This window comes from Crotalus tigris, unplaced genomic scaffold (genome assembly GCF_016545835.1).
Source record: "Crotalus tigris isolate CLP2741 ecotype Arizona unplaced genomic scaffold, ASM1654583v1 scf7180000018549.3470463, whole genome shotgun sequence".
In the NCBI taxonomy this organism is placed as follows: domain Eukaryota; kingdom Metazoa; phylum Chordata; class Lepidosauria; order Squamata; family Viperidae; genus Crotalus; species Crotalus tigris.
This window is the reverse complement of record NW_024097072.1, coordinates 1,003,101-1,021,779: the sequence shown is the minus strand read 5'-3', so window position 1 is coordinate 1,021,779 and position 18,679 is coordinate 1,003,101. Positions and strand designations below refer to the sequence as shown.

Sequence of the window (18,679 nt, the reverse complement as noted above, 5' to 3'; positions counted from 1 at the left end):
CTTCCAGTGTTGGAGCATTTACTGCTTCTGGAGGCAAGCTGTTCCACTGATTAATTGTTCTCACTGTCAGGAAGTTTCTCCTTAGTTCTAGGTTGCTTCTCTCCTTGATTAGTTTCCACCCGTTGCTTCTTGTCCTGCCTTCAGGTGCTTTGGAAAATAGCTTAATTCCCTCTTCTTTATGGCAGCCCCTGAGATATTGGAATACTGCTATCATGTCCCCCCTTGTCCTTCTCTTCGTTAAACTAGACATACCCAATTCTCGCAACCGTTCCTTATATGTTTTAGCCTTTTTTTTTTTCCTCTCTCTCCAGAAAATGGAGAATAACAAAAGGTCTTGGGTTCTCTACAAACCGAAAGCTCTATTATGGCATAAAGTAGTGAAGTCAGGGGTCCCTTTGGCAGATACGCTGACATGGATTCAGTCTTTCCCACAATAACGTCATTTTTCAGAGGCTACATGTCAGCTCACTATGCTTCCTGGTTAGCAACTACCGGTATCGCTATATCCTAGCAACATTGAAAGGATGCTAGATTGTTCAAAAAAAGTGCCTCTTACTCACAAAATACTACAAACACCAACTTACTGCTGTCTTCTCCTTGGCATTTAAAACCCCTTGCACACAAGCACCCAAATTTAGTTGTATTAGTATCCCAGTCAGGGAGAGCTCTGCTGTGACCACTTAATCCCTTCCTTCGGGGTTCTGGCTTTTAGGGATGCCCTGAAAGGATCCTTCCAGCTATCACTGTTGGAGTGACATGCGCTAAGCCAGCTGGAAACCTGCCCTCTAGTAGTACTGTTGCAAGTCTGAAGTTGTGCAACACCTTTAGCAAACACTTCCTCATGTAAGGGCATGAATAAAGCTGAAGCACTCATTACTTACTTCTCACAGTCAACAGGAGAGCAGCTCAGGTTGGCAACTACTTGCCTGAAAGTGGAAAGAGATTCCTTGTCCTCCAGCCAAATCCAGGATCCAAAATGATCCAAGCTCTGTTGGTTACTCTATGTTTAGCAATCTTTCCATATCAAGGTAAGATTTTTCATCAGTTTCATTTTTTCAGATTCTTACGGCTAAAAGACCTGACAGGTTTCTATGGTTTTTCTTTTGATGATTAACAAGCACTTTCCCCAAAGAATGTTCTCAAAGATCTCGTTTGTGCTAACATTACATACAGGCTTTTTTGTATTTGCTTAAATGTTGTCAAACAGGAAACGGATCCTAAGAAAGAAAAAGTCCTAAGATCCTAAGAAAGAAAGCACGTTCAAGTTAAAGGGAAAGTTTTCCAACAATATGAGTAAAAACAGATTAGAAGACTGAAGAGGACAGAGAGTTTGTGGGAAGAAAATTTCAGGAAGCAAAATGTTAAAGGAAAAATAAATGTTTTTCAGTTTTAATTTTCTTCCAATTGACATCCTGTAATTAAGCTTGCCTAATGTTCAGCCAAACAACAGCTAATGTTATTGTTATCTTCAGAGAATCTTCAAACTTGTACTCAAACTAATGTGAGATACTTACTTTTCTCCATACAAGATTTTCTGATTTCTGCCAGTTGGCAGCACAGAAATGCAGATTTTATTTTCCAGTTAGCACAGGTGAATTTTCTTTAAAATCCATGTTAACTATGAGCTTAAATACTTTCCCTTTCATATGAGACTTCCGAGAAAATTTATTTAGTATGGTATGGAAAGCTGTATTCATGAAACATGCTTAACTAATTTGGTGGAAGTCCTGGCAGGGGTATCCACTAATGGGATATACTCTATTATAACCTTTTGTTATATAGTTTTGGGGTTTAGTAGACAGTATCTCTAGTTGGTAAATTTAAATAGGGCTCAGTGTACCATGCTGGTTTAAGGTTGTGGCATGAACCACTTTCAAGGCAGGATTCAGAGTGAGGTACAGTACGAAGATCTATTTTGGTCACACTTGTTTTTGATCTGTGGTAAGCCTAGGATGTGGGTAGTGCATTCATCCTGATTTCCTTGATCTCTCAGCAGCCTTTGATGCTATCAACCATGGTATCAAAGGCTGCTGAGGGGGTTAGAAGTGGGAGGCACCACCTTAGGAACATGGAGTCTTTCCATCTTTGGTTCTGCATGGAATAGCACACTCCATTCAGAATTGATGAGCAATCTGGGGATTCTTCTGGATTTATAGCTCCTACTTGAAGAGCAGGTGGCAGATGTGGCCAGGGGGACCTTTGCACAATTGCATTTTTGTACTAGTTGGGTCCATTCCTTAGCTGGAAGGCCCTACTTGCATTTACTCATGTCTTATGTCATTTCCTGATTGGACTACTGCAAAACATACTTCATGGGGCATATATAGTCCTTGAAGACTATCTAAGCTTCAGAAACAGTACCTCAAGTCCACCCTATGCTTCTTCCATTTGTGCGCCTTTCCTATGCAAGATAATGTTAGTCAGGAAGAAGAAAACATAGTGTCTTTCTTGTAAGTAGAGGCAGAGACTGGTTGCTTTAAGATATCTGAAGGGAATGGGGAACTGGATCAGAATTCACTGTATAATATGCACACTTGGACCTGATCAACCAGAATCAGCACTGTGGCATGGAAGGAGAATGCCTTTAACTCTCTCCCACTTCTTTCTTCAATCCTGCTATTTGCATTAAAGCATGTGTGGTTAACCGGAGCTTGGGATGGCTAAGCTAGCTGTGGAATTTTGAGAGTTGAAGTTCACGCATCTGGAAATTGCCAAGGTTGGGAAATCTTACTCTATATAGTCAGATAAACAGCCATTGGTCCCTTAGAGGTTCTTCTAATTAGAAGTTTCTGAGCAAAATAGCAAAGTGTCTATTTAAAAAGCAAGTTCCTAACCAGACAAATCAACAATTCCACACAGGGAAGGAGACACTGTGTTATTTCAGGCCAAATCATTCTTTGTGTGAACCCCACTTGAAGTTAGCTCACAGGTTCCTCACATCCATCCATTTTCTTATGAAAAATTAAACATGACTTCATGCTTTCAAAGCATCCCAGAATTAAGAATTTTGTTTCTACCACTCCCTCTAATGAGGTAGCTGAATGTTTGCTTGCCAGCAGGAAGAATAGAAGAGATTAGTGTGCCAAACCTTAAAATATACGCCAATAGAAGTTCTAATCTTTAACCTTAAATTTAAAGTTTAATTTAAATGCAATCCAGTTTTTGGATTGCTCATATCCACTTTTTGGAGTACACACCAGGTATGGTACCTAAAGATCAAATATGGCCCTTGGTGGGGAGAGGGGAATGCACACCTCTGTTATAGGGATTGTTATATACCTTGACCCTCTTCTTCACCATGTTTTGAATCTGTTCTACTTGTTTGTGTTCTTCTGAAAGGGTCATACCAGAGACAATACCTTTGGCATCTTTTGAGTTATTTCCACCATTCATAGCTTGCTATGTAAGATCCATACTATGGATATAGTATATCCTGCTCCTTTGCTGTCAAGCATTCCTATGTAATGACCTGTAATATAGACCTACTGTATTTACTCCCTAATTACTTTGCTATTATTCAAGCTCAAGTGTAGGTTGTCTGCACAGTTTTTTTTTAAACTCTCTGAATTACTCACCACTACTAATGTTTTATAGCTTCAGGCTGGTATTAGGGTTTAGGTGTTATAAATATACAAGTGGTTTTCAAAGAAGTAAGCAGCTGAAGGACCTTTTACCTGTAAGGCATGTTCCTTCATGACCTGTGTGAAAAGAACAGCCCTTGTGAAACAGTCCTTATTGAAGGGATGATTCCAGATTAACATAGTTCTTCAGGCATATGTGTATTAATTTCAGGGGCCTTTTGGGAGGGATCAGATCTCTGACAAAAACCAACCATCCTCTTTTTCTGCAGCCTGCTATGTGAGGAGGAAGACAAGACGGAAGGAGAACATTAGAGAAGGAGAATGACTAATGGCCCTTCTTGCTTTTAGCTTTGTCCCTGTCCAATATTGGTACATTTATACAGCCTCCAACAAATTGTAACGTGTATGCAAACAACTGCTTTGAACTTACTGTAAACTACCTTAAGCCTGACTGTAAAAACAAAACAATTTTTGTAACAGAATTGTCAAAGTCTGGAATATCTTACCTGATTCAGTTGTTTCAATTACTGTCACAGTTTTAATTCCAAATTAACTTCTGTGGACTTCATTCCATATTAAAGAGGTTCCTAAGGGGGCATGCCTAAGTGCAACTAATATGCCTATTGTCCCTGTCACATTTTAGTTCTTTCATGTTGTCCATTGGGATTTATAATTTTTGTTTTATAAATAAATAAAATAAAATAGTGTTTGTGGGAGAAAAGCCTCCAACAGAACCTGTCCCTGTCCACAAAATGGTTTTTTTTTGGCAAATTATCCACAACAGGTTATGACATGACACCCTGAGTTATTGCAGATAACCAGTATAATACAGTAGATAAAGGTTAGTCAAGAGTTTGGGAAGGCCATGTTAGAATCCAAGAAGGCAAAGTCCTGAGCATACATATATGTATGTATAGAATTATTCTGAATCATAAACCAGGAGCTGGAGCATTTTGTTTCTCTGCTCAGATACTCATTTCCTTTAGGATTAGGGAAATATCCCTAATTGTAGAGAAATATTTAAATCTTTGTTGGCATCCCATTCATCTTCTGATGAACATTACAAAAGGGACTTTCAGAATGGATTTGTCAGCTCATCTCAGAGTCTAGGCCAGGAAAGAGGATTGTAGAAATGTTGAACCAGACCAAAAGACTCCAAAGCACAAATGCACCAACCATCCTCTTTTTCTGTGGCCTGGTGAGACAGAAGGAGGACATTCCTTCTGTTTCTGTTTCAGGTATAGGTGATTCATAATTCCCTCTCTGACCGATTCATCCTTGACTTTATATGTTCTTGATAAATACGCTTACACTCATTCACAGCCCAACCCTCACCCACATCTTTGAGAGTCAGACTATTTACTTTTAAAGCTGAAGGCAGGGAGTTTTCTAGTTTCTGGTTGAAGAGCAGTTCGTACAGTAGCCTCAGGCCTTGGGAACATCTACATTTTACTTACAACAGGGACAATGATGAATGGAATGAAAGAAAGCTGGTTATGTATTTATTTCTTTAGTAGTACAGTATTTATTCGCTGTCCAAAAGCATAGTGAGAGAATGCATTTATTCAAAACACATAGCAATGAAAATAATATTAGCCCTCTGAGGTAGTCCCTGCAACTAGCACAGCCATGAATATTAATTCTCTATAAAGTTACATTAACAGCATCTTGCCAGACTGAAATGATTTCTTCTCTCTCTGCTTTTACTCTCCAGAAAACCAGGGATGATTCTTTCTGAAATGCTTCCCACGTTCTCCTTCCTTCTGTGGGCTAAGATACCTTTCGCATGCCTATTGACCAGTCTGTGTCTCTTCCTGCTGTCTCCTAAGCCATTCCTACTTATCATTACAAATAATGATACTCAACTGATTCAGATGGTTGCCCAAACCCCATTAAGAGTCAGAAGCTCACTGGGGTAGCCCTGATTTAAAAAAAAAAGCAAGGAAAAATGGGGTTTGTTCTTACCAGGAGGCAAACTTCCAAAATTAGAACAATAATTGATGGAGAACAATATGGTAAAGAAGAAAGGGATGTGGCATTGCTGCTTTTTCTGTGCTCTAAGTAGGAGAGAATAGTAACCTTTTTTGCCAGTAGGGCAAGCAACTGTACCTCTTCCATGTTTCTGGGAGCATCAAGTACAAACGGGCAGGTACATAAAAGTATGAGGAAGATGTAAACTTTTGGCTGGGACTACCTTTGGAAGATGTCCATCAGTCTTAGAAGATACATTTCCAAGGCCAAATGCTTAGAGTTCAGTCACTCTCTACCTCAGTGGTGGCGAACCTATGGCATGTGTGCCAGAGGCAGCACTCAGAGCCCTCTCTGTGGGCATGCGCATCGTGGCCACTAGTAGCTTGCGCAGGTCCATTAGGCTGCTGCCGCCCAGAGCAGCAGCCCCGCCCAGCACAAAGCATCAAGCTCGAGTAGAGATGTTAGAGTATCAAGGTGGCCACATCCACTCAGTCTGCTGTGACCACCCTGGCCATGCCCACCCGGTGGGCCACACACCCCGCCCTCCCTGAGGGAACCACAATGCGGATGCGGCCCTGGCACTTTGCAATAAATAAGTGGGTTTTGGGTTGCGGTTTGGGCACTCGGTCTCTAAAAGGTTTGCCATCATTGCTGTAGGTGTTTGGATATTAAGTTGCCCCTCCACAGAGTGGCTATTCATATTTTACTTTATTGCCTGGCTTTCACTTGCAGTTACAATTACAATTATTGTTGTCCTTTTTTATAATGTGTACGGGTTAATTAGATGTTTACAACATGATAGAAAGATTAGATTAAAGAGTAAATAAATCAATTACTTTGCTAGTCTCCCAGTTGCAACATCTACTGTAGGACAAACAATCCTGAGTTGAATCAGCTTCTGGTAATTATATGGCAATAGTCATGTAGTTGCTTGGCTGCAGGATGGAAGTGGTTTTCCACTACTTTCATTCTTCATCGGTAACTGAATAACAGATTCAGTGCTGTAGATGTCAAAAAGGTAGAATAACACACTAAAGTGAATTTTTTTTTTCTTTGTGAAGGGAGCTCTACAAAGGAGTCCTGGAAGCTTAAGGATTATGTAGTAGTCTATCCACAAAAAGTGCATGCATTGCACAAAAGAGACGCAGGTGAAACTCAGAAGCCTGACCAAAAGGTAAGAAAAAGTTTTGCTCTTCATCAACTTATTTACTGATGAAACTGACCCTGAGTTTGCTCAAGATTCATGTGGACCAGAGTTAAAACTATATTACTTTCAAAATTTTGCAGTTAGATTCTTGAGGCAAAGTCTCAACTGTTTTTATTGTTTATTTGTAAAGTTTAGGCTGCTCTGCTTTATAAAGGGGGTGGTTATAAAGTCACATATTTGTTAGAGTTCATAGAATATGAAAAATGATGATGGGAGGATGGTTATAATTTGGAACTATCACCTGTTCCATTTTTAGATTGGATCTGCTATTGTCTAGGATCCTAGTCCTCTCCTTAGAGACCTTTGAATAATATTTGCATAGATGGATTTTTATAGGCAGTTGTAAGTGTAAAGAATAATTTCCTCTTTTTTAGACACACACACACCATAAATCTCATAAGACTTTAAACGTCCAAAGGTCTCTTTCATTTTGTTTAAAAATCTGTCAAAAGTTGCAGAAATCTGAGAAAAGTCCTTGCACACTTATATCAAGATTTGTACTTGATGTGGTTTGAATGAAACTTACACAGCCCTAATATTTCATGAGAGTGAAATATCCTATTCTGCAGGATCATTAAGTCTGGATAACTACTTGTTGTCAGCCAAGAGAGCTTTTTGTATCCTTTTGCTGCCATCTAATGCTTATCTGGATTTTTGCATTGCAATCTACACAACTGCTTCGATTATTATTTATTTATTATTAAACAAATTCATATGGCCGCCTAATTCAACACAATTGGGGAGACTCCAGGCAACTTACAACATTCAAAATTCACAATATTAATAGGTTATTATAGCTAATACATGTACTGTTAATCCTTTGAGGGATCTCTTCTTCCTTTTTATGGTCTTGGATCATCTTTCATAAAAGCTGATGGGTAGCTGTAACAACGGTGAACCAAGAAATATGAAAATAGCAATAGCAATAACAATAGCACTTAGACAATAGCACTTAGTGCTTTGCAAAATGCCATCCTTTCTGGCTTCCCAGAATGCATCACTTTGAAATATAAAAGTTGCATTTGTAGGTGAAAATGATATAGTGAGCAGAGGTCAAGTTTAAGACTGAGGACCAGATTCACGTCAATCCTCAGCCATGGAAAAGTTTATGGAATGACTTTTGCATAGTCACTCTGTCCCAACCCAACCTTATTCACCAAGATGTTGAATTGGACAAGGAAGTCTTGAACTTCTGGAAAAAGTTTAAGAAGATCTTATAGTGGCTTTCAAGTACCAAATGAAATAATCCAAATCTAGTAAATGAATTGGCTGGAACTTTCCATTTGAAAATTGTTGAGGTGTTGAGTTGTTAAGAATGCACACATTTTATTTGCCTATTTTTTAAAAGGATACTCAGCTGTTACTTCTCTAAACACTGAACTCTTTGCATTTCAGACTAAGTATGATGATACCATGCAATATGAATTTAAAGTGAATGGAGAACCAGTGGTCCTTCACCTAGAAAAAAATAAGTAAGTTAACTTAGAAGTTCTCTTGTCTTTGTTAAGACAATGTGAAAAATATATATTCTTGGACCCAATCCAAGAGAAACTAAAATTGTATTGCTTTGTTTGGGAAATTAAAACTAAATTAAATGAGTTAATTGAGTTAAATTAAATATAATTATTGTAAAGAAGAAGCGGATATGGTTAGTGAACATGTTAATTATGTCTTACCCAGGAATTGAGAATTTATTTTTCCTGCTTTCTATGGGACACTGCTCGACCATAACAATTCTAGATAAAGTTGAATCATTCAAAGCTCATAAATGTCTGTCCCTTGAATTACCTAGGTTAGTTATGAAATATTACAGAGATTTAAAAATGATTGCTTGCCCATCAATCTGTATAACTTTTCCTAAGAGCTTAACTTAACTGCTCAACTTACATTGGAGTTTACATGTTGAAGCATGAAAGGCATGAAATGTCATGTCCTATTAAGAAGGCATGAAAAGGGGACATAACCTAAAACCCCCAGATTTCAACACACCTTTTTTGTTGTTGTTAAGAATGCCATTTCATTCTTCTCAGTGGTTCTCCATTTGAACTGTAAATCAAGATATTAATAAAGATAATAAATAGATTTGCCACCTGGCTTATATCTGCATAATAACTAACCAGCGGAACAGGTTTTGGGTCTTTCACTGACTCGTCTAGCCAGGCCTTAGCATTTTTATTAGCAGCTTTGTTTCAATAGGGGGAATAGACATGGACTGAAACTATTTCTCCCATGTAAATAAACTACTTCTACTGCTAAAAGAAGGTGTGCTGTTTTCATTGCCTTAAATCCAGTAAATGTCACCTCAAAGTTGAAATTAGTATAGCAGCCACTGCACGGTAATACATGGGAACAGTTGCTTAGAATCTCTGCAGTCCGGATGTAATTTAATATTAACATTAAGACCCAGATTCATACTGAATGCTTTGGGAATGACTTCCTGCTTTTGATTTTAGAATATATTTTTCTATTCATCATACTATAGGTGCCCTCTAAATGTACATTAATCTTATTAGTAAGGATGAACTGTAAAGAAACTGCCTTATGTGGGTGTCACTTTATCTTATACTGTTGAGACATTTCATGTTAAATTAGATGATATATGTTTTAGAAATGGCTGTGTTACCCTTTCCTATTGTCTAAATATGAAGGATGTGTAGAAAGTCAAGGGTAGCATCTGGATGACTTTGTTTGGGCTTGAAGAAAACCAGGTCTAAAGGTGGAAGACCAATAAGAAATGCCCAGTGTATGTCTATATTAGAAAAATGGAAGGCAATGCCAAGGGAAATGCATGAATGTCTCTGCATAGCCAACTGGAGGAAAAAGTAACTCCATTGTGTTGATTCAAAACTTCAAGAGAGATGCTTCTGAATGAAGGTTCAGAGTATTCCTTCCCTTGAAGTGGCTTCATGAAGCAATATGAACTCCTTTGGTCTTGAATAAAAGGAGATAAATTGCTCTCCTTTGCAGACCTAGCAGCTTCATCTGGTTGTTGTATTGGCTGGAAGAGGCAAAGAAGAGGCAATGTTTTCTCTTGATCAATCATGCCCCTCTGAGCCTTGATGAAAAGAATTGCACAGCTTCCTTGGTGCAAATCTCTTTGCTAAGGTGAATCCAAGATGCTCTGCAATCCTCTTAAATAACCATCCTCATTAGATTGAAATACCTGCTCCTTCCCTTTGATACCAAACAATATCCTTAAAATCCCATTATACAATAGTTGTAGACTTATTATGCAATTATCTCTGTTCCCAAGATTAAATAATGTCTTCTTTGTGTTGTTTCCAGGGGACTTTTTTCAAAAGATTACAGCGAGACTCATTATTCTCCTGATGGCAAAGAAATTACAACAAGCCCTCAGGTTGAGGTAATATCCAGAGCATCTTACTTTTATGAAATTAATCGAGAATATTTGTGCACACTATTCCAAATATACCAGATCAGGCTATTCAAACAAGAAGGGCTGTATATGCATGAATTGTTTTATATTGAGCATGTTCTGTATAAGGATGTGTGGCTTGTTAAAACACAGCCTGTTTTACTTATTGAATTTATAGGGCAATATGCTTTTTAAACCCGATTACACTGATAAATACAAAACCATTTGTTTGGAACACCAAAAGTAAGAGGAATTCACTTTGCTTCCACAAAATACAGAAATGCATTCTATGTTCCTCACACTAAAATGGGTCAGAACCTTTTACAATATCACAGCACTAACATGCTTTCTTAGGTCCATGGCCATCTCCCCCCAGATTGATCAAAAAGTGCAACCTCTGTCTCCAAAAATTGCCTACTCCTGGATTAGCATCTTCAAAGTTCCTACAAATTGTTCCTTCTTAATGTGTAATAGAAATCTGCTGATTTTGGTGCCTACATAGTTCCAGCTTCCAGAAGATGCTAGGAACCAAATTCAACACCAGCTGGAGGCTTCCAGGTTATATAGAAATCTTTAGTGTAGTGTTAGTACTGTGTGTATTTATATCTCTGATGTGTTTCTCAAAGCTTTCATTGTGTGGGCTCAAGGAAATAACTGTGTAATTGATAAGTAAAGAGTGACATAATGATTAGAGTACAGTACTGTAGGCTACTTCTGTTGACCGATGGTTGCCAGCAGTTCGGCAGTTTGATTCTCACTGGCTCAAGGTTGACTCAGCCTTCCATCCTTCTAAGGTTTATCAAATGAGGACCCAGATTGTTGGGGGCAGTATGTTGACTCCGTAAACTGTTTAGAGAAGGCTGTAAAGCACTGTGAAGCGATATATAAGTCTAAGTGGTAATGCTGTTGCTAAATGTGGATTTTCCCCCCCACATCCGTGTTTCTCAACCTTGACAATTTTAAGGCATGTGGACTTCAACTCCCAGAATTCCACAGCCAGCAATGCTGGGAGTTGAAGTCCATATGCCTTAAAATTGTCAAGGTTGAGAAACACTGCCCTACATTATGATAAGATTTCAGAACATAGGACAATGAGCAAGTCTGAAAGTTTATTCAGCAAATCCTGTGGTGCAGCACTAGAGTTGACTTCCAAGAAAAGGGCTTGGAACCCGAAGAGCACATTTTATATTCCTTTTTTGATTGTCTGCCCAAAGGTTCTTAGCTTTTTCCATCAATGGGGTTCCTCCTGCAGTGATATTCTGTACTTCCAAATAGCCAAGAGTTATTATTTGTAAAATACATTTGTTTAAAATTCAATGTCTTTTGGCATTTGTGTACTACATGTGATTATTTGTCTCTGTTATAGACGTTCACTTCCTTAAATTCAGAACAGTTCAAAGCCAGTTCTATTTGAGGACCAGCATTTGCAGGTCATAATCTCACTTGCAATCAGCACAGGTTCTGGTACACCTTAATTTCAATCTCTGTGGGAGGACATTTGATCTATTTTGGGGACTGGGTGGCTTTGTGCTTGCTGAGAGATCTCAGCTTCAGCTTATCACAGGGACACAGGTGTTGCTGTCTGTACTTCAAGTCAAACCTTACAAATGAACCCCCCACACACACATACCTCAATGTTACTAATAAATTAAAGAGATGTGTTGCTTCAACTCCCAGAATTTCCGAGCTGGTATTCTCTCAAGCATTCTTTGCAATTTTCTACAGAAAAAAGTAATTAGGTCATAATACAAATTATGTCTATGTTAACTAAAACAATATGAGGAAGTCATTGCTTTGCAGGCAATTCCAGATTTCCTTTGGTCTGTGAAAATCAGTAGTTTAATTAAAACGACAACAAAGCTGTGTCATGTTCCTCTTTCTTTTTTGTTTTTGTCTGAAGGATTTTTTCCCACACTCCTCTTCGACACGCTCAAAGAATTTTCTATTTTTATCCCTTTTTCCTGATAAAATCTGTTTCACACAAGGCACTTCTATTAAAGCATTCTAGAGAACTTTTGAAGGAAATGGCAAAAGCCAGTTAAATTTCACAAGACTGGTGATTATGCAGCAAGATGTGAATTAAAAATGCTACAACATAAGCTAAAGACTCTCATTTAAGTTAAAAAAAGGTGGGATTCAGCCAGTTCACACCAGTTCGGCAGAACCGGTAGCTAATTTTTTGTTGCCCAAGCCCAGAACAGACTTCTGGAAGCAGCATCCACACAGAGAACCGGTTGTTCACATATCTGAATCCCACCACTGGTCCTAAACATGGCATGATTTAGGCTGGAAAGGAAATTTATATATTAAAAAAAAATCTTATTTAAATTACATGCAAGATAAAGGTAAAAGAGTTCCTCCTTTACTCCACTAGTTGTAGCTGACTTTAAGTATTGGTGCTCATCCCTGTTTCTTTAAATCATTGAGTCAATGCTATCCAAAGACATTTCTACATCATATGGCCAACATGACATCACACCACAGTGCAAAATATGCAGTGAAACACACAATGCTATTACCTTCCTACGAAAGTGGTACCTATTTATCTACTCACAATTGCTAGAGAGAGGCTACAGAGACCCTACTGGTGGAGGGTTTCTCCAGTTCCAGCTGATAGTACATTGCTGGTAATGACCTGATATTGCCTCTTCCCTTTTCTTCATGTGGTAGAGTCTGGTGAGTAGCTGCTTTGTCTCTTGCAAAATATTGCAAGAGATAGTGGTTTTGTATAGGAAATGGTTTTGTATAGGAAGCCTCTTCTTATAGTTAGTTATCAATTTCCAAATGATGTTCCAGATCTGGGTAGTGTGAAGGTGTTTCTTGCTTTGGTTTTTGGTGCTGAAGAGACCTTGGACATAATGCTGTTTCTCAGGGTGTTTATGCCTATGGTTAAGGTGACCAATTGTCCTCCTTTAGGGAGGACAGTCCTTCTTTTGTAAGTTCTGTCCTCTCTCGAAAAGTGTCCTCCTACATGTCCTCCTTTTCGATAGTTGAAGACTAATCTGTAAATCTCCGTCTTTGATCGATGCTGAGCTGATCCGTTGCGTGTGATGTGACGTATTTGTATTTGACATGACAATTCGTCAAGGCTCAGTACAGTGTGGCGAGACGCGATTATGAGATGCATGCGCTCCACACAGGAGATTTGTTTTGAGAGAGTGTGCCGCGCGCAAGAGTGCACCGCATGCAAGTGGCTTTGTTTACTTCTCATTGAAACATGACATGGCACACACACACGCATTAGGCTCACTTTTTTTCTCCAATTTATTTTTTTCCTACTTCTCATTGTAAAAAAGTTGGTCACCTTACTATGGTACATACATAACACATTCCTAAGTAAAGACTCAATGTGCTTGTCTTGCTCTTTGGAATAGAATGATTTATGGGCAACTTTTTTTTATAGCATCATCTAGCAAAGTGACAAGAAAAATATTTTAACACCCTCCTCCCTTTCCACTTTGTCAATCAAAGCCTGATAAAAGAAGATAAGCATAGAATTTTGACCAACAAAAGTCTGAATCAGACCACAGGGCGATGCAGCAAAATCCAAGTAGTGACTATTTTTTTTTATTCTTTCTGTCAATTAAGCAAGAAATCTTCATTGTCTGCTTTTTATTTTTAGCCACTGTCCAAAACACTAAGTCAGCCAATGATTTTTCCAGCATATACTGTACACCAACTAAGAAAAAAAAAAAACAGAACTGCTGTTGAGTCAAATCATGAGAAAGAGCATCTGGGAGAACTTCTTTGGCTGGGGAGAAATTATTGAATAGGAAAAATGAGATCTTAATGACCAATTGAGATGATTTGAAAAATGCCACATTGGTGGAACAAATTGCACACAAAATGTACACTAAGGATCACCAATCTAAAATTTTATTTCCCTTTAGTTGTTTTTCATGCATTTGTCTCTCTCGCTCTCATTTGGATACCCAAGTATTTTATATAGCCACCTATAGCCTCCTCATTAGTAAACGTAAAGCTATCTTTAAATAACATTTTTAACATCTTTTTATGGGAACATTTTTGAGATTTTTTAATGGCCTCAGCACAGAATGATGGCGTCAGAATGCATGAAATCTGGAGGATCACACATTCCCCAGTTCTGCAATGGTAATAGTACAGAATGAGAAACAGTCTGATGATGAGTTTAAAAAGTAGATGTACTTATTTATTGATTCGTTCAATTTCTATACCTGCTCATTTCAATCAATGACTCTGGGCAACTGACAAAAATCAAGATAGCAGACATAATGGTGCCATCAAAGCTCTGCATGCTTTTTATCTGTATTGCAATGGTGCCAGCAAGTTTTCTTTATTGACAATATTCTATGGATATCCTTGGATTCAGGTTAAGTTCTCCCATATAAATTCTGTTATAAAGTTCAATAATTTGGGAGCACAGGTGAGAGACTTGTGTTTCTACTATGCTCATTCTGAAACAATCAGTCACTTTGATTCCCACAATGGATGAACGGCTGCAAATGTTGATGGAGTTAGTAGAGATGGCTAAATTGACTGCTTTGATTAAAGGAGAAAAAAACCCACACAATTACTTTTGTTTCTACTTGGAAATCGCTTCTAGACTTTGTGCTTGAGGTGGAAAAAAGTGAAACTTCGATTTTGGGTTTACCAATTAGATTGGTTTGTTGTTATAGAAATAGCTAGTTTATACTATTATGTGGAAGTAAAAAGTTGAGGTTTGATGCTATTATCTTATTTTACTGCATCAAAGGGAATCAGAAGTTAATGCCTTTTCCTCCTTCCTCTCCTTTCCCTACACTTTTTCCTTTCTCCTTCTCCTACTTTTCTACTTTTGTATTTTTGTATTTGATATTATAAACTAATAAAAAAAAGAAACAATCAATAGTAGACAGATTTTGTATCCCCCAAATCAAAATATTCTGGAATATTTTCTGCCTTACTCATTACTGCATTTATATGGCAGAATACATGGGAACCATATTCCTGTTTAACAAATCACAGTCCAATCCAGTGTAGTCTTCTTGCTTCCATTCAGGATCACTGCTATTATAATGGTCACATCCAGAATGATACCGACTCAAGTGCCAGCATCAGTGCGTGCCATGGTTTGAAGTAAGACACTGTTTTATCTTTTGTTTATTTTATTAAGAATGAGAATACTGTTCTTGAAGCTGTCATAGTTAAAAAGTAGAACATCAGTTTCTTATGCAAATTACTTGGGTTCACTTCTGAACTTCTGCAGAATTAAGAAAGATTTTGGTTGGCTATCTAGAAGAACTGCCAGCCAGCAGAGACAGTGGGGAGCTAAATCAGTTCTGTCTAAAAGAGCTTCAAAGGCCATGCCGTCTTTGTATAAAGGAGCTGATCTTACAAGGAAAAGAAGATAAATAGTTTTCAGATTGTGCACCTTGCTAGGAAAGAGGCAAGCAGACTTTCAGTTCTACCAGAGCCATTCAGTTGAGCCATTTTGCACACTTTTTCTAACCAGCTAGATATCTTAGCCGTATAAAGATTCCAAATTTAGAAGGGCCAAATTACCACTAGCCAGATTCAATGTCCTCCTGACTGTAATTACTGAAGGAAGGCACCAAAAGATCCCCTTTGAACAGAGACTGTGTCCATGTGGTGGAGGAATAATTGAAATGATACAATAAGTTGTTCTGTATTGCAGGTGTTCTCCAGGAATTTACTAAGTATCCTGATGGTTCTGATTTTTATCTTAAGTTGTTATTATCAGATCAAATCTGATTTCATTACCTTGACCACAGCCAAGTCCTTTTGTACAGTTTGTATAGTACACCATAGTGTTTCCTCTTAGATATTTTAAAACTATTATATTTTTCCCTTTTTTACCCTAATTACTTGTGACTTTCATGTTTTATGTGTTGGTCTATGAGCAATAAAAGATTGATTTAATGGAATGAATCTACATTAGGGAAATATATAAGCTATACAATACTTCACCCCTACGAAATAAAGTTTTACACAAAAACTGAATCTTTCCAAATGTTTAATCTTAGATTTTCATAGCTAAAAACTTTCTTTGCTTTAAAAAAAATAATCTAGGAATTATAGTACTGTATATTGGAATCCATGACAAACTAACTCTGCACAAGTATCATATACATAATTCATCATTGTACTGAGAATGTGCAATACAGCTTAGCTGTATTTTTGAGAAGCAGAGAAAGTGATATGTAAGCTGAGGAAAGACAATAAAAGGCTCAGTTTATTTTAAGGGATTCATAAAGATAAGTTACGTTGACTTTGTTAGTTAAACCTGGTTATTCACCATGTGCTCTCTGAGCTTAATTGTTTTGTTGCAGAGGTTTCATTAGCCAGCTAGGTAACATCTAGTGCACTGGTGATGTTACTAGTTGAGTAATGAAATGTTTGCAGGAAAAAAACAAGTTGAGGGAGCAACAAGGACCCCACACTTCAATCCTGAGGCCCAAATATTCTCTTCTATTGGCCTCCCACCTCTAATCTATAATTGTTTTACAGAGGGTATTTCAAGAATCAGGGTGAGAAGTACCTCATTGAACCCTTGAAGCTTCCCGACAGTGAAGCCCATGCACTCTTCAAATATGAAAGTCTGGAAAAAGAGGACAGGACCCCCAAAATCTGTGGGGTAGCCAACACTACATGGGAACCAGATGAGCCCATCAAAAAGACTTCTCGGACAAGCATGAGTGCTGAAGTAAGTCGCATGTGAAACTCTCAAGTATGTAACATGGTTTCAGAACAGGGATTCATTTTGTTGTTGTTGTTAGTTGTGAAGTCATGTCCGACCCATCGTGACCCCATGGACAACATTCCTCCAGGTCTTCCTGTCCTCTACCATCTTCTGGAGTCCATTTAAGCTCACGCCTACTGCTTCAGTGACTCCATCCAGCCACCTCATTCTCTGTCGTCCCTTTCTTCTATTGCCCTCCATCTTTCCCAGCATCAGGCTCTTCTCCAGTGAGTCCTTCCTTCTCATTAGGTGGCCAAAGTCCTTGAGTTTCAACTTCAGGATCTGGCCTTCTAAAGAGCAGTCGGGGTTGATCTCTTCTAGGACTGACCGGTTTGATCACCTTGCAGTCCAGGGGACTCACAGGAGTCTTCTCCAGCACCAGAGTTCAGGGATTCATTTACTTGTTTCTAAAATGTAAAGTAAAAGAGAAATTCTCTGGGACTTCTAAAAGAATTCAGACGAAATAGGATCCCCTATTTCTAAAATTCTATTCCAGTCACACTGTAGAAGAAAATATGGAAGCTCACTGAACAGAAAATACATATTTCAGGTTTATACCATTTTCTATGGTCATGCAAACTCAATTTGGAGATGTGGCTCAAAATAGATTTAACTGACTCTCCAAATCATCTTAATTTTCTGAATCAGTTTAGAAAGTTTAATCAAATTATCAATTCGAAGCCTCTTTATGCATGCATAGGGGACTTGGGATAGGGGGAGAAACTGGTTTGAAATAACGGAATAACAGAGTTGGAAGAGACCTTGGAGGTCATCTAGTCCAACCCCCCTGCTCAGGCAGGAAAGCCTTATCCCATTTCAGACAAATGGTTGTCCAATCTCTTCTTAATAACTTCCAGTGTTGGAGCATTCACAACTTCTGGAGGCAGGTTGTTCCACTGTGAGTTCAAGATTGCTTTTCTCTTTGATTAGTTTCCATCCATTGCTTCTTGTCCTACCTTCAGGTGCTTTGGAGAATAATTTAATAAACTAATAAGCATTAAATCAAAGTGGTTTGCAATGTCTAACAAGACCACTATGTAATCTTGATTCAATTTTCCAGTTTGATTTGAATCATCAAGTTGGATTGAAGCAATGACTGAATCAAAACTGACACAGTGAATCTGGTCACCCATTGAATAATGTACTTCTTCCTGATAAATTTCTCAGCATATTCTAAAGTGCTAAAGTTTTAACAAGTTCTCTCCCTATAAATGTTTTCTTCAAAGAGCCAATATTTCTGAAAGTTCATGTACTTTGTCCAGAGAGCACAACAAGATTATCTGATGACCCAACATTTCTGTTGATTGCAGGAAGCAACATGTCTAAACAATATTTTGTTTAATGTTTTGTTTAGAAAAAGGAATACTTGCAGGCCAAAAAACATGTGGAGCTTTTCATAGCGGTAGACAACAGAATGGTAAGTATCCTGGATATCAAGTTGTTTTCTGCACTGAGCACGAATTTTTGTTTTTGTCTTTTTTAATGTGGGCATTTTTGAAGGCATTACCAAACACAACATTCTAACTAAGGTTTTATCCAAAAATGTGCTTTAAAGTATATTTATATAATTTTTGTTTTTTTGTGATTGGACCCAGCCCCTTTTTACAAAGTTAAGATACATTTGAAATATAATTATTCTGTGATTTGTACTAAGCTGTTCCTGGACTTTATCTAAATGCCAAGAACAGGAAGCTGAAGTTAGGAAGTTAGTTAACACGGAGAACATAAATAAAGTTTTTAAATAGAGAAAAGAGAAAAAGAGAATCATATATTTTTTCTATCTGGGCAATCTAGTTTTCCAAAATCCAGAATAAAATTCAGGA

At 38.0% G+C, this 18,679-nt stretch overlaps 1 protein-coding gene across 1 annotated transcript in view; it reads left to right on the top strand.

The window, feature by feature from the left end:
* Window positions 1-851: 851 nt before the first annotated feature.
* The window catches only part of LOC120312891 (zinc metalloproteinase-disintegrin-like NaMP), a 44,722-nt gene continuing 26,894 nt past the window's right edge, over window positions 852-18,679 (top strand). Inside the window, exons 1-7 of the mRNA XM_039354197.1 lie at window positions 852-1,028; window positions 6,614-6,726; window positions 8,155-8,231; window positions 10,045-10,123; window positions 15,156-15,232; window positions 16,625-16,820; window positions 18,211-18,273. Of these exons, the coding sequence (XP_039210131.1) occupies window positions 977-1,028; window positions 6,614-6,726; window positions 8,155-8,231; window positions 10,045-10,123; window positions 15,156-15,232; window positions 16,625-16,820; window positions 18,211-18,273 (657 nt within the window). The 5' untranslated portion in view covers window positions 852-976. The remainder of the gene's footprint in view (window positions 1,029-6,613; window positions 6,727-8,154; window positions 8,232-10,044; window positions 10,124-15,155; window positions 15,233-16,624; window positions 16,821-18,210; window positions 18,274-18,679) is intronic.